The sequence below is a fragment of the Haliotis asinina genome, chromosome 10, assembly GCF_037392515.1.
Source record: "Haliotis asinina isolate JCU_RB_2024 chromosome 10, JCU_Hal_asi_v2, whole genome shotgun sequence".
Taxonomy (NCBI): domain Eukaryota; kingdom Metazoa; phylum Mollusca; class Gastropoda; order Lepetellida; family Haliotidae; genus Haliotis; species Haliotis asinina.
In genome coordinates, this window is record NC_090289.1 from 21,987,625 (window position 1) to 22,003,842 (window position 16,218).

The window sequence follows — 16,218 nt, forward strand, 5'->3', positions numbered from 1 at the left end:
CGGTGACTGTAGATACATTAATTGTCACATGGTACCATACAAGCCCGGTGACTGTAGATACATTGACACATGGTACCATACAAGCCCGGTGACTGTAGATACATTGCCACATGATACCATACAAGCCCGGTGACTGTAGATACATTGTCACATGATACCATACAAGCCCGGTGACTGTAGATTACATTGAACTAGACTGTAGAACTACATTGTCACATAGTTACCTGTAAAGGAAATATTCGGCAGGCTGAATGTCAATGCATCCTCTTTCAATAATAATTTCAATTCGAAATGAGTTCATGTATAGAAATTCCACATTCTGCATTTGCTTTATATCATCACACACAATTATTCGAAGCCGGTGATGTGTGAACTTCATATCCCATACAGTAGTTTGATGTCGATTGGTGTATGTCTCTGTATGCATACATAAATGAATAGTCTAACTGGCTAACATGGCCATGTAAGAATATACTGTTCATAACATATTTGTTCAGCATAATACAGTTGATGACACTTACAGTAGTGTAGCGAACACTTCCTGTATATACAAAATAATACAGTTGATGACACTTACAGTAGTGTAGCGAACACTTCCTGTATATACAAAATAATATCGTTGATGACACTTACAGTAGTGTAGCGAACACTTCTTGTATATACAAAATAATACAGTTGATGACACTTACAGTAGCATAGCGAACACTTCCTGTATATACAAAATAATACAGTTGATGACACTTACAGTAGAGTAGCGAACACTTCCTGTATATACAAAATAATACAGTTGATGACACTTACAGTAGTGTAGCGAACACTTCCTGTATATACAAAATAATATAGTTGATGACACTTACAGTAGTGTAGCGAAACCTTGTATATTCTGATACGATGCAAAATATTTATAGCACATATGACAAACCTAAAATGACGCTGTTGTTTTGTCTTACACTAACAAAGGCACTAACTGATTATTGTAGGCTGTCGAGAGTCGGCCTTCATCTACGCCGTGACCAGTGCCGCAGTGTCCCATTCCATAGCTAGGGCGTGCTCAGAAGGAAGCGTTCACACATGCACATGTGATTATGCACACAATAAAATTCCAAGTGGAAAGGACTGGGAATGGAGCGGATGCAGTGACAACGCAAAGTTTGGACACAAGTTTTCCAGACGGTTTGTTGACGTTATTGAGAAGGGTTGGGATTTCCGTTACATGATCAACCTACACAACAACGAAGCTGGACGAGTGGTGAGTAAGCGGCTGCCATGGACCATTCAAACGTTTCAAATCTTATTCGTTTTCTTATTTAGTTCACTTTTGTGACATTCTAATTCTTGATTCACTCCACGACTAGCCATACGAACAACGTTAGTAACGAATGCCACGGATAAGACTATCTGCTAAGTATGCAGATATAAGCGTGGTCATGACCTGAAAAGGGTAAACGGGTAAAATACTAGACGCATGTGTGTCTGTCACCGAGATGAAACGGGAAAAGTACCAATTTGTATGCTAAGTATAATGGGTGAACTTTATAGGTAAGTGCATCTTGAATGCGTCTTGTTTGTTATATTGGCTATCTGAAGCGCGACAGACGGCATCACTACTTTAATGGAGAGGAGTGTGTTACTACCTTGTAATCAAGTGAACGATCTTGTATCTCTACCCGGAGGCGATGGACCTCCAGTGTGCGAGTCGGACCCCACTGACTTGTCACAAACACGACACAGGCCGTCATCAGTTTATTGCCCCTGCAATGAAATAAGCCTCAGTACTCACATCCACATTAATTAAAGCTCATAAATTTGTCTTAATCTACACTCTTCTCTGGCGTTGCCGAGCTCACTTCGTCTACGTTCTCTGTTAATATTTGAGTGTCGTCTTGTTAGAATTGCTTGAAACAATGCCGAGTGACAGGAAAGTGGCTACTTCAGAGATATGGTCGCGTTGATAACATGTAATTTGCCGATCAAATGCGGTATTTGATAAGGTCTTGTTTACTCATTTGTCACCTCTGACTTTCCTCATGCTCCCTTTCAACTTGCTGGTGACACGAGAAAACTGACTCTCATTCTCACAGGAACCACAAGCCACGCCCACTCTCGCTCCACCAACCTCTTACCACAGATCTCCCATAAAAACATATCAATTATGCACAACCATATATTCCACCCCACACTAACCATCCACTCAGACATGACCACTGATGCCAACATTCACTCAGACAAACCCACTGATACCAACATTTATTCAGACAGGCCCACTCATACAGTTATCCACACGAACATACCCACTCACACCAACATGCAAGCAGACACACCCACTCACACTAACATGCAAGCAGACGTATCCACTCACACCAACATGCAAGCAGACATACACACTCACACCAACATGCAAACAGACATGTCCACTCACACCAACATGCAAGCAGACATACCCACTCACACCAACATGCAAGCAGACACACCCACTCACACCAACATGCAAGCAGACGTATCCACTCACACCAACATGCAAGCCGACATACCCACTCACACCAACATGCAAACAAACATATCCACTCCCACCAACATCCATGCTGACATATCCACGTATACCAACATCTAAGAAGACACGTCCACTCCCATCAACATCTATACCGACATGCCCACTAGACCTGTGGTGACATATCATAGTATCGATAATCGTGATACTTTATTGGACGATAAACATAACGATACCATGTTTCGTATCGTGATACGTATCGTTGACCTTAAAATTGTTATTTTTCACTGCAAACTGACAGTTATGTTGTCGTCAATTTTCTTTACCGTCACACCTGTCATGCCCACTCACACCAAAATCCACGCAGACATGCTAACTCACGATAGTTTCCTCGCACACATGCCCACCTCCTACCAACATCCACACAGACACCAACTCGCGCTGTTATCCATGCAGACCTGCCCACCCCTACGAACAACCAGGTGGGCATGCCTACTCATACCACCATCCAAGCACACACGCCTCCTCACACCAACATTCACGCAGACATACCCACCTTATCCCAACAACTACGCAGACTTACCGACTCGTATAAAAACATCCAAGAAGACACGCCCACTCACACTCACTCGATACAAACAGACTTCCTGCCCACAACAACATCCACACAGGCACGGCTACTCACAATATTATCCTCGTGGACATGTCCACCTCATACCAATATCCACAAAGACACGCCCACTCACGCTATTATCTACGCAGACATGCCTACTCACAGCAACATTATAAAGACACGCCCACTCACGACATTATCCTCGCAGACATACCCACTTACATAATTATCCACCCAGACGTGACCACTCACACCAACATGTATAAAGACACTCCCACTCACGACAGTATCCTCGCAGGCATGCCCACCTGATACCAACGTCCAGACAGATTCGCCCACTCCCAGTATTATCCACACAGACATGCCCATTTATGCTATTATTCCCACAGACATGCTAACTCCTACCAACAGTCACGCAGACATGCTAACTCCTACCAACAGCCACGCAGACATGCTAACTCCTACCAACAGCCACGCAGACATGCTAACTCCTACCAACAGCCACGCAGACATGCCCACTCACACAATTATCCTCAGAGACATCCCCACTCATACCAGCATCCACGCAGACATGTCTACCTCATACCAACATCCACGCACACATGTCCACCCACACAATTATCCAAGCACACATGCTTACTGACATTAGTACCCACGCAAACATGCTAACTCATACCCACTCAAACCAACATTAACTCAGACACGCCAAATCACACCTTCATTCACTCAGACACGCGCACTACCACCTATATTCACTCAGCGACACAGACTTACACCAATATTCACTCAGACACGTCCACTCAAACGAACATCTTCACCCATACCCACTCACACAACATGAAAGCAGAAACGTCCATTCGCATTGACATCCCACGCCGACATACTCACTCATACCAACATCCACGTCGACATACCAAATCAAAGCAGACACTACCACGCACACCAATATCCACGTCGCCATGTTCACTTATTCCAACATCCACGTCAACATACCCATTCATACCAACATCCAAGAAGACACGCTAACTCACACAACATCCAAGCACACACGCCCAATCACACCAACATCCATGCAGACATATCCACTCATACCAACATCCAAGAAGATACGCTCACTCACGATAGTATCCTCGCACACATGCCCACCGCATCCCAACATCCAACAGACACACCCTCTAACACCAACGTCCAAGTACGCACGACCCCTCATACCGACATTAACGTAGTTATACTTACCTTATACGGTTGCCCGCTCACGTAATTACCTACGCAGACATGCCTACTCACAGCAACATCATACAGATACGCCCACTCACGATATTATCCTCGCAAACATCCCCACTCACAAAAACATCCAAGAATACACCTCCACTCATACCAACATTCAAGCAGACAAACCCACTCACGCTATTTTCCTCATAGACATAACCATTCATACCAACATTCTTGCAGACATGGCAACTCATACTAACATCCTTGCAGACATGGCAATTAATACCAGCATCCTTGCAGACATGGCCACTAATACCAACATCCTTGCATCCTTGAGAGAGAGAGAGAGAGAGAGAGAGAGAGAGTGAGAGAGAGAGGGAGAGTACGATGATGTTGATGATGGGAACCTAAGAGAGTATGCAATAATGATGGGATGTATAGGGAGAGTGTGCTGGTGATGGGATGTATAGGGAGAGTGTGCTGGTGATGGGATGTATAGGGAGAGTGTGCTGGTGATGGGATGTATAGGGAGAGTGTGCTGGTGATGGGATGTATAGGGAGAGTGTGCTGGTGATGGGATGTATAGGGAGAGTGTGCTGGTGATGGGATGTATAGGGAGAGTGTGCTGGTGATGGTATGTATAGGGAGAGCGTGCTGGTGATGGGATGTATAGGGAGAGTGTGCTGGTGATGGGATGTATAGGGAGAGTGTGCTGGTGATGGGAAGTATACGGAGAGCATGGTGGCGATGGGAAGTATGGGGAGAGCGTGGTGATGATGGGGTGTATAGGGAGAGAGTGGTGGTGATGGGACGTATAGGCAGAACGTGGTGATGATGGGATGTATAGGGAGAGTGTGGCGATGATGGGATGTATAGGAAGAGTTTGGTGCTGATGGGCAGGAAAGGGAGATCGCGGTGATGATGGGATGTATAGGGAGAGCGTGGAGATGATGGGAAGCATAGGGAAAGAGTGGTGATGATGGGATGTATAGGGAGAGAGTGGAGGTGATGGGAAGTATAGGGAGAGTGTGGTGGTGATGGGAAGTATAGGGAGAGTGTGGTGATGATGGGAAGTATACGGAGAGCGTTGTGGCGATATAAAGTATAGGGAGAGCGTGTTGATGATGGAAAGTATAAGGAGAGTGTGGTGGTGAGGAGATGTATAGTGAAAGTGTGGTGTTGATGATCGGTATGGGGAGAGTGTGGTGATGATGGGAAGTATAGGGAGAGCGTGGTGGTGATGGGAAGTATAGGGAGAGCGTGGTGATGATGGGAAGTATACGGAGAGTGTGGTGTTGATGGGAAGTAGAGCTAGAGAGTTTTGATGATGGGAAGTATAAGGAGAGTGTGGTGATGCTAGGCATGTAGGGAGAGCGTGGTGGTGATGGGAAGCATAGGGAGAAAGTGGTGATGATGGGATGTATAGGGGGAGAGTGGTGATGATGGGATACATAGTGAGAGCGTGGTGGTGATGGGAAGGATAGGGAGAAAGTGGTGATGATTGGATGTATAGGGGGTGTGTGGTGATGGTGGAAAGTAAAGGGAGTGTTCGGTGGTGATGGGAAGTATATGGGGAGCGTGGTGGTGATGGGAAGTATAAGGAGAGCGTGGTGATGTTGGGACGTATAGGGAGAGTGTGGGGATGATGGGAAGTACATTGAGAGTATGGTCGTGACGGGAAGTATTTTGAGAGTGTGTTGGTGATGGGAAGTATAGGGAAAGTATGGTGGTGATGGGAAGTGTAAGGAGAATATGGTGCTGATGGGAAGTATAAGGAGAGTGCGGTGATGTTCGGAAGTATAGGATGTGAGTACATTTTAGGGGATGACCAACTGATTCTTGGTGTGGGGTAGAGAGGATAATATATTAACGTTCGGAGTATGTTGGTCAAAGATAGTTACTACGTTATACGGTCGTATATTCATCAAATTGTGTTCAACTATCCATGTTATGTTTCAGCACGTCACCTCGGGTCTGAAGCAGGAATGTAAATGTCACGGCATGTCGGGGAGCTGTACCATCAAGACGTGCTGGATGAGACTCCCTGCTTTCAGGAATGTCGGGGTCGTCCTCAAAGATAGGTTTGATGGAGCAACCAGGGTACTTCCAGGTACGCTCCTTTCCTATTCTTATCAACTAGCACAATTCTCACGATCAAGTGCATATGTATCAGTTTGATGTTTTCAAACCACGGTATCGGCATTAAATTCTTGTCGCCGTTACCACCTTACCGTGCATCTCGCGAAAGTCATTTCTTAGATTGGTGTTTTCGGGGGTTTTAATTACATGCCATCTTATTCGGGGGTGATGAGACGAAATAGTATGTTCCTAGCACGGTATAACTTCTCTCACGACACGAATATCTGAAAAGCTAATTAACTGACAGCTGTCAACGGCAAAACTACTTTTAACCATATCTTCTAGTGGCCTGCCCGTTATGCACTAACGGAGTTATCATCATTTTCGTTCCACCTACTAATGCGCCCAACGTTTGCAAGTATCGCCATATTCCTTACATTAAATATTGTATATGTATATCTATTCTGAGATTGTGGGTTGCATTGAGTTGAAAATGAGGCTAGGATGAATGTGTCTGTCTTGCTTTCTTACTGCCAACTGGACTTTAGGGCAACTTTGGCATCTAGACGTGGAATAAACGCTGAGCTGCAGCACTAAACAGCCATACAGAGTATTCTGGTTCAAAGAATTACAATTAAACATGCAATCAAACACAAAAATGTGATGACAAGTTGCCACCTTTCAATCTTTTACAAGCGCATTCCCTTTGGAATAACTGTTCTTCTAATCCAGGTTTAAAGTGATAATATCGGATTTTAAACATAACCTGTATAATGTATAAGACAAGATTCCACAAGAATCTATTTTAACTTGATATCACCACGAGGCGGTCAAACGATAGCTGGAGAAATCTGTGTATACTTATTTGACTACATTCGTAGGAATTCAGACCTTAGGAAACAATACGGTGCGCGAGGCGTACAAAATCCTTCTGCCAGCTTGAAGAAAAGATGATTCTAAGGAATGTTTTATCATGCTCTTGGTGATCGATCCAGATTGTTACTAGGAGATGTATATATAAGGACGAATTGAGACGATTTGTTCTTGGTGCAATAATTTGCGATGCGCGTGAAAGTGACACGTGTTGCATGATTTTCACCATCAAGGAAGGGAACCAGACACACAGTCATCTAAATATACATTAGGTATAACAGATACAATTATATAAACCCGACGATAAAAAATTAACTCATCACAAGTTTACAGTTCTTAATATATTCAGTCACGCACATTCCAGCAAACTATAATCTGTACAAATTGTCAGTATTTTCAACAAAACATGCTTTGCCATTATCAACAAAACAGGCGCAGACGCAATAGTTGCAAACAAGCTGATAGTTTCAGGGTGTTCGTACTTTATAGTGCTTAAGAAATCGGTAGGATGACACATAATAGTGCTTCAGTCATCTTCAGATATATATATTATAGTGCTTTATAAATGTGCAGGGCGATATATGTACTACATCTTAGTTGTGCACTGTTGTGTTTCTGGGGAGCATGTAGTGTCACGTTAGCTACAGAATAGGTGCTTTTGTTTATGTGTTTGTTTGTTTGTTTGTTTGTTATTAAAGCGGTACTGAACAATATTCCAGCTATGTGGAGGTACGTAAAGAAAGGTTCAGATCCACAGAACAGTCTAAACCGAAATATTGCCAAGAGATGAGCGAAAGGCCTTCTGTCAACACCAACCCACGTTTAGGCGGTACTTGTAACATCTTTAATGTGCCTGCAAGGGACGTGACTAATGCCTTTCATGAGGACATTTTCGGGAAATAAACAGCGAGGCCATTCAGCGAGGACCGTCGTATAAACCGTTTCTTGTAGACTTCAGGGGCCCTGCTCATTCACTGAGCAGGGCATTGCCTACACCATCACCTAACATTAGGACACTCCAGCAGCACTTGAAACAAACGTGACGTTTCATACACTAATTTCCTTTGACAAAGTACAGTGAGTGGATGGGCAGACGGATTGCTGCGTATTGCATCCAATCACCAAGTTATCTGTAGGCTATTGTCTTTTTTCCTGGATGATAATGACGTCATGTCTGAAAAATAACATCGTAGTTGAAGTTGAAACTATATTCATCTGACATTGTGAATATGAATATAGTGACAAGTACATTCACAGAAGTCAATACAATACATAAGTAAGATCAAAGTAGTATTTTGCCAATTTTAGGATGTAAATATCCTGTATTAAGTGTAAACATTACATATTAATCACATTAAGGCTTGCTGAATGCAATATTTATTCACAAATATAGGATATGAACCATCCCAATACAAACTCAAAATAGCATAATACCTTTCTCTTTTTTCCATATATGTCCCGTTGAGTGGTGGTGTTTTGTCACTAGAAGTGCAAGAGGGGGGTCTATCTTGTTCATAAGTGTTCTACCTGTAAAGTTCTGAATGAGATGTCGGTAAAACATACTTGATAATCCAGTCTCAGATCTGAACTTAGGCACATGAGTGACCTACACCAGGGGAAGGCTGGTAAGGTCGTACGTCTAGTTACAAGTCATACTACACAGTCTCGTTAACGTTTCTCGACAGGATGATATAATATTATATACACTGATTATACATATAATCTTCAAGTGATACCTTAAATGAATTTTTGGGCCTTTTTTGCTCCAGTCACATTGATTTAGCTACCTTCGCTCGCATCTCAGCGTCAGCACACCCTTCAGTAGCTGGATTGTCACTAACTAACCGGAATAAGGTATTCATAATACTCTTTCAAGACCAACATATTGCTGCTTTATTTGTCTTGTGAGATTAAACAGCTAGGATATGGATGGGAGTAGATAAGAGTGCTCAATGGAAATGTTGCTTGTAGTGGGTGGATCTGTATATGTATCTGTATCTTCAGGTCAGCTGGGAAATAGAGTAGTACTTATACAAAGGCTTGGATAGGCTTGGGACTAAAGAATTATATAAGTCTATCTCGGAGAGTTGTGTTTGTCTTGTAATCTTGAATTGACCTCACTGTATCAACCGTTTTATTGTTGAACTGATGTATACGTCCACGTAGGCATATACTCTAGAGAAAATAGCTGCAGGCAAAGACAGATGTGCATGTCTTGGCTGACATCTCCACTGTACTAGAACCAGAATATATATTGCCAGTTTGATCCTTGTGACATACACGAAGTTTTTCATGTTTCATGGGTGCTTGTTTCTGCTAGATAACGAAGGAAAGGCCCCGGTGAAAGGTCAGTATATAGGCAATGTATGGTCTTACACTGATAAAGCCGGGATGGTTTCCAATGGAATAATTGTCTTAGAGGACATTGTTTCAGGAACCATAATATGTCTATCTTTCCGACTTGACGCTATGGCGAGATGGAATCATCCTGGCTTTAGCAGTTTCTTGTGGTCAGCAACGTACACGTATATAGTTAGTGTAAGCACGCTTGACGCTTAACTCTCACAGTCTGCATGTTTCTTACAAAGCTTCACTGAAATAAAACGAGCATCGTCTTGTGATGGTAAAGCCTGTTTCCAGTGCTAACACGTGGTTGTGTGTCTGTGCTTGTGCCTGCTGCCGTATTAGTTACATTCTAGTGATATCTGGGTTAACATACCACAGATGTGCACTCATTTCTAATTTCATTCACAGGTCCTCACCCATAGCATCCCGCAGATCGAATGCTGAAAGAGTACTTTACATTACCATGGAGAATACTAACTTTTCCGTTGTAAGAGATACAAACTAACATTATCAAGCCTGAACGAGGGAAACTGAATTCGTTAAATACAAATGTATATTCATGGACAATTGTAGTTTTTTTTGACTCTACGACATATAGAGATACGTGCCTTCTTGTAGCAGACAAATGCATCTAAAGAAGAGATGATACATATTTCTGGCTTCGCTCTTCAATCACACGTCAAGGCAACTAGTCTTGCATCCAGTAGCCATAACATAGCCTGCAACGAGTAGCCACGACACATCCTTGCATCGACTAGTCAAAGCATAACTTCTGCAAAAAGTACTCATGACATACCTCTTCGATGAGTGGCTAGGACATACTGCTGCAACGGCTATTCATGACGTACGCCTTCAACGAGTAGTCATGACATACCCCTGCGACGATCGGTACGAATAATCATGATATACACCTTCAACCCAATCCGGGGAAGTAGCCGCCTGATCCCTGTGCGTCACCGTCCAGTGGATTATTTTGAAGGATGAATTATCCTATTCTGTTATGATGTCTGGTGCTCTTGTACGAAGGGATTATCATGACTGTATGTCACCCTGGTCCTATCACAAACGATGTCAGTCACATATGTGTCGACATGTGTCATACAGGTAACAGCATCATCACAAACCTTTAGGAGTTTACGCAATAAAACGCCCTCGAATCATTATAAAAAATGTTTAAAATTCAGCTTATGCCGCCTGATCGCAAGACTCCGTTTTGACTGCAATATCCAAATATTTTGACATCTTCTGAAGATTGAACAGGATATATAAATGGAATCCCATTCACGTTAGCCAGTATGAAAGCTCAGCTCACCCATTCAATTAAATTCAATTATTTGGCAGTATTCCAGCACACGTTCCTAGTATTTTGCGTATATGCGTCTGTAGCTCCACGGAACGTATTTTCTCCCAATGTGAGGACTAGACACTTATTCAGCTTTCAACGTATGTCACGCCTACATGTCAATAGATAGCCTCTATGTCTGTCACTCATTTGTGCCCAGGAAAGACGAGAAAAACACAAACTGCAAATGTTGTATTGATCTTAATTATATCCATGCACGCCGAATACGTAACCCTGATAGTGAGTCATCATTTATGATAGATATTAACTAACTGACTCACAGAAGCCCTTGAACATTGCAGGAATCGAGGCTTTGATAAAAACACATTTCCAAACATAGTGCTTGGACCATTTCTCATTTCTCATATACCAGCGAATCGCCAATAGACACGTTTTGTAATATGTTTCAGATTAATATAAGATTGGAAGTTACACAGTTCTCTTAAATTCTGCAGTAATGTATTTTACTGACGTTCGCTTTAATCTGAATTCTCGACTAGGATATATTTTACTGGTACTTTGATTGAAATGAAACGTTGAACAGTCCTATGTTTGTGTGTCAACTTGACTGTATCGGAATTACCCATGGTCTACAGTTAATATTTGGGTGGTTAAGCATGTATCTCTTTATTCTTACTGCACCTGAAAATTACAAGCAATATATAATGCATATAATGTAAAATTTAAACAGACAATCACACTCCGTATAACATACAAACGCCAAAGCATTCCTGACGTATCATTTTTCTGGCCTCTCAGCATGCTTCATGTTAAGGATGGCCATAAATTGTACATTTGATCATTAAATATCTTGTCAAACGTGATTGTCTTTCTATTCAAACAACGATTGGTATGTCTTGATGCAGTAAGGAGACTGGGTCTTTAACAAAAGTCCCATTTGACGTCATATCGCTTTCTCGATGAATAAAGGTACACGGTAATTATATACAAATCTTAAATGAAGGAATCTAATTCTTTCCCAAGTTCCCTCAAGAGTAACAACATATTTCTGGAGTGAAATTGCAGGATACACTTTCGTCCATGGTAGATCTGTAGAGCTGCCAGCTTCTTGTCATGCGACGTTCGGTGGTTATCGCCTAATGAAACGTGGTGCAAATATATCGTAATAATTATCCTTTTGTTCTGCAGTTTTGAGATGGTGTGGTATTATGTCGGTGACATTTATAGGTTTTGGTGGGTGAACAGTGTAAAACTATTTATTTTAGTAATTTACGGAGCACTTTCGTTTCGTTGAAAATTGCCTGCGATCCAAGCGCTTGTAATGTACGAAAATAACCGTGTCTCTGGTGTTTCCATCAGACTTCCGCAGACTTAAAACTTATAAAAAGTGCAACATTCTTATAACTAATCTGATAATTTCCAATTCAGGAGATCAGTATAGGTTCTCTAGTGAAATGAAATCATTTTCGTAGTTTTCATTTCAAGTTTTTAAAGTTTGATAAGTGTAATATGCCGCTTGTTTCCCTTCTAACGTACTTGATATGTGATTACATCATAGAGTTCCGATTACTCTTTCATCTTCTGTTCTACTGCAACTCTACACGTGTTTCTCTAGTAGCTCTGCAAGTTAAGTGTGGACGAAACTGAGAATTAGACTGCACTGTTGCGACTGAATAATATCTGTATACACTGCATAGAACAGTATTTCAATCACACCTTCATATGGTTACAACTTGCTTTGTCATCTTGTTTCTCACTCTAGGGTGTATCCTGTCAAACGTAAGATGACAACTAGGAGCCGTATGTATGGGTATGGTTGGCTGGTTGGTTTGTTGTTTAATGCCGCACCCACCAATATTCCAGCTATGTAGCGGTGGTCTGTAAATACTTGAGTCTAGACCAGACAATCTAGTAATCAACAGCATGAACATCAATCTACGCAATTTGGATACGATGTGTGAACCAGGTTGGCGTGCATGATCAATCCGACCCCGTTAGTCGATTCTTACAACAAGCATGGGTTACCGAAGACCATTCTAACCCGGATCCTCACGGTTGTATAGGCATGAAATCCACGATTATTGAATTCGGCATGTCAAAGCAAGTACAATTTTAGGCTTCAGGATCCTTTCTCGGTGACATAATTTAGAATCTCTCTGACATACGTCCGTGCAAATGGTGTAATTTTAAGTTTTCTGTCAAACAGCTTAACCTGACGTATTTCATGCATCTTATTTACATTACATATGATATCAAGATTCCACTAATTGAAGCACGGTCTCTAGTCTCAGCAGGAGTAAACTATTCTAGAAATAGATTATGTGTAACTGACATACCACTGCAGCCTTTAGCGAATGAAACAGGGCTCAAAACCACTGACGCTTTTTGCAGTGCCTGGTTTCAGCATATCCCGGTACTACGCAATAGGATACTGACACAATCATTAACATCAGTCTTACACATAACCTGCTGCGATATGGGGGGAAATAGCAGTTACACAGTATATGCTGTTCTTGTGCACAAGCTTGGTGCCCATTCTGGTAGTTTGGTATCATGTCCTATTGGAGTGACTCTCTGCTGAAACTTTCAGTCAGTGGTATGGGTCGGACATAGACAATTTTCAAGTCATCATGTATGTGATAACGAGATTAGACACCATGCACTCTCTCTTAAAATTCCCATTGTCGAAGCCTGGTGCCATACTGACGTGGTGACCCTACTACAACATACAAGACACCACCTCTTCCATTCTTCCGTCATGTTTCCCCCACAGGACCAGCCTTTGTCAACCTTTCAGAAAGAAATGGCTAGGGGACATAAACTAACAAGACACGTCCTTTGCTGCAGGTTTATGTAGAGGAGAGAATTCTCCTCCTGAATCACTATGCGGTGCATTTTCTACTGACGAACCATGGGTTTGTTGTTTTCATATCACCTTCTATTGCTGGCAGTATGTCATTTGTAACTACCAAAATGTTAAATTCTATCTTTTCCACTTGCAGGGAACAAAGGTCGTGGCCGTGGTCGCAAGCGAAGGAGGTTCAACTTCAACCCAGTAAACCTAAATCATAAAAAACCAGGTCGACGCGATCTTGTCTACTTTGAGAATTCGCCATCATTTTGCGAAAAGGATAATGTTATTGGATTTCAGGGCACGCTTGGTCGTGAGTGCAATGCCACCTCTATTGGGGTTGACGGTTGTGATCTGATGTGTTGTGGGCGTGGCCATACGACAGAAAAGTACATAGTTAAAGAACGTTGTAGCTGTACTTTTCATTGGTGTTGTCATGTGAAGTGCAAGACGTGTACACGCACGAAGGTCAAACACAGCTGTCTATAGGGCCACCCGCCTGCATAACGTATAAACGTGTCAGAGACAGCAGCAGTTCGTCATGCCAAGATAACTGACTATATGTAAAGAAACATTGTTATTATATCACACTTGTGTTTTAACACTCCTTCTGAAGTGCCATGCCGTCTGTTTCTTTTGTACATAATATTGACTTCCATGTGGATTTCCATCTGAAGTGATCCCAACATACGAACAGTCTTCTGTCTGGTCTACGTCATGACCATGTATGTCTGGGGCCAATTTTCATGTTCTCATGTAAACGCATGTTCACTATGGGTTGTTCAGTACATTGCTTGGCTGAATTGTATCCTAGTTTTAGTGCTGAGTGGTTACATGATCTAGAACAGTTTAATGTATTCAGGACAATACACCTATGCACAACCTTGCTGCCATGTCAAGTGTTTGGAATAATTCAGTAATTAACCGACTAAAGTTTTGTGAATCAGCAATATAATCACTGATATCAATTGTCCAACAACCACAAATGCAACAGTTCTGACACTGAGACACATGTGGTCCATTGCCTTAAATACTGTACTGCATGTATTACTATGCAAGTGGTTCAACTGAGTGAATTACACCTGTTCAAATCCTGATGCAGCGTGTGTTTGGTGTTGTCCAGTAGTAGGGATTAAGATACATAAGAACATATTCATGTGTCTCTTGTATGTTTTACTTACATGATCCAACATATTAATAGAACTAATGTACAAACGCTCGAATTAGATGTAAATTATATTGACTCAAAAGAATAAATTATGTTTGAATACGTCCAAGTTTGAGTGATGGATATAGAACCAGTGATAACGATTTCCACATAATATCAATATCTGTATGCTCTCGAGACACACCGGTCTATATGGCACCTAGGCATGGTGTTTAAAGAGAGTGTCAAGATAAGGATTTCATGATTTCCAACCGTATTTACGTTTACGTTTAAATGTTTTGGGCGGAACATTTAAGAGACGTAAAATCCTTTTCACGCACGCCGGGTGATTTAAGGTCATTTCCTGTTTCGACTGTTAAGATCCAGGTTCCGTCTGTCCTGTTAGCAGACCCGTCTATTCAGATTTACTGAAATTACGTATTCACATTTGCATCAAAAGTGTTTCATTATCCATTACCCATTGTCGCTCGTGACCCTTCTCATGACGGTCCCTCTTCCCATTGTTGGAAAGAACCAAAACGCACCATTAGCAGCACGTGGTCTAAAAGTACTTGTCTCATCATGTATGTGATAATATCAAATTATAGCAAGTTTCGTGAAAAATCGTCGGTTCAGATCGCTTCCACTTTCTTCACGACTGATGAAATAGTCCTGCAACGACATCTCCCACCACACAAATACAGGCCTCTTTCGACAGTGTTTCAGAACACAGTGCTATATTGATGTTTAGAGCACCAGAAAGATTTACGGGGCCAATATTGTCTCAATACTGTATGTACAATGTGATGTCAATTTCCTGTAGATAACGCACAGTTTAGACTTCAGATAATACCAACTGAACCCAACAGGTTACGACAAATATTTTGAGAAGTTCCCCTTGGATTTCGGATTCAGTCATAGTATCAAAGCACACAGGCTTTCACTGTGTTCTAGTCACGTTTTAAATAGTGTTTTTCTGAATAACTCTACGAAGTTACCTGCTCGACAATGAAATCGGAAAAATGTTAAGGATTTATCATTTCCATTATAATTCCAATTTCTGAACATATGCCATTGAGATATGTGCCTAACATTTCCTTCTGATGGTTAACAAATGATCAGTGTGTAGTATGTTCCCTACAGATCATGAATCAAATGATAGAAACTAATAAACTGAAATAAAATAATAAATTGTTTTTTGTCAAAATGCATGTGATTGGTCGTAGGGGTCTATATAACCATGTAACTGCTCGAACTCATCAACATAAAAATACCTTTAATCCACAATCCTTTAAAAACATTTTCA

The 16,218-nt window shown here is 41.7% G+C and overlaps 1 protein-coding gene across 4 annotated transcripts in view; it reads left to right on the forward strand.

Annotated features, from left to right (window-relative positions):
* The window catches only part of LOC137298860 (protein Wnt-1-like), a 30,157-nt gene extending 15,124 nt beyond the window's left edge, over nucleotides 1–15,033 (forward strand). For 2 of the 4 annotated variants that reach the window (XM_067831193.1, XM_067831192.1), the window contains 4 exons: nucleotides 981–1,249; nucleotides 6,273–6,423; nucleotides 9,586–9,612; nucleotides 13,917–15,033. In XM_067831193.1, the coding sequence (XP_067687294.1) occupies nucleotides 981–1,249; nucleotides 6,273–6,423; nucleotides 9,586–9,612; nucleotides 13,917–14,254 (785 nt within the window). In that variant the 3' untranslated portion in view covers nucleotides 14,255–15,033. The remainder of the gene's footprint in view (nucleotides 1–980; nucleotides 1,250–6,272; nucleotides 6,424–9,585; nucleotides 9,613–13,916) is intronic. The other 2 variants (XM_067831196.1, XM_067831194.1) reach the window with 2 other exon arrangements.
* Nucleotides 15,034–16,218: the final 1,185 nt, after the last annotated feature.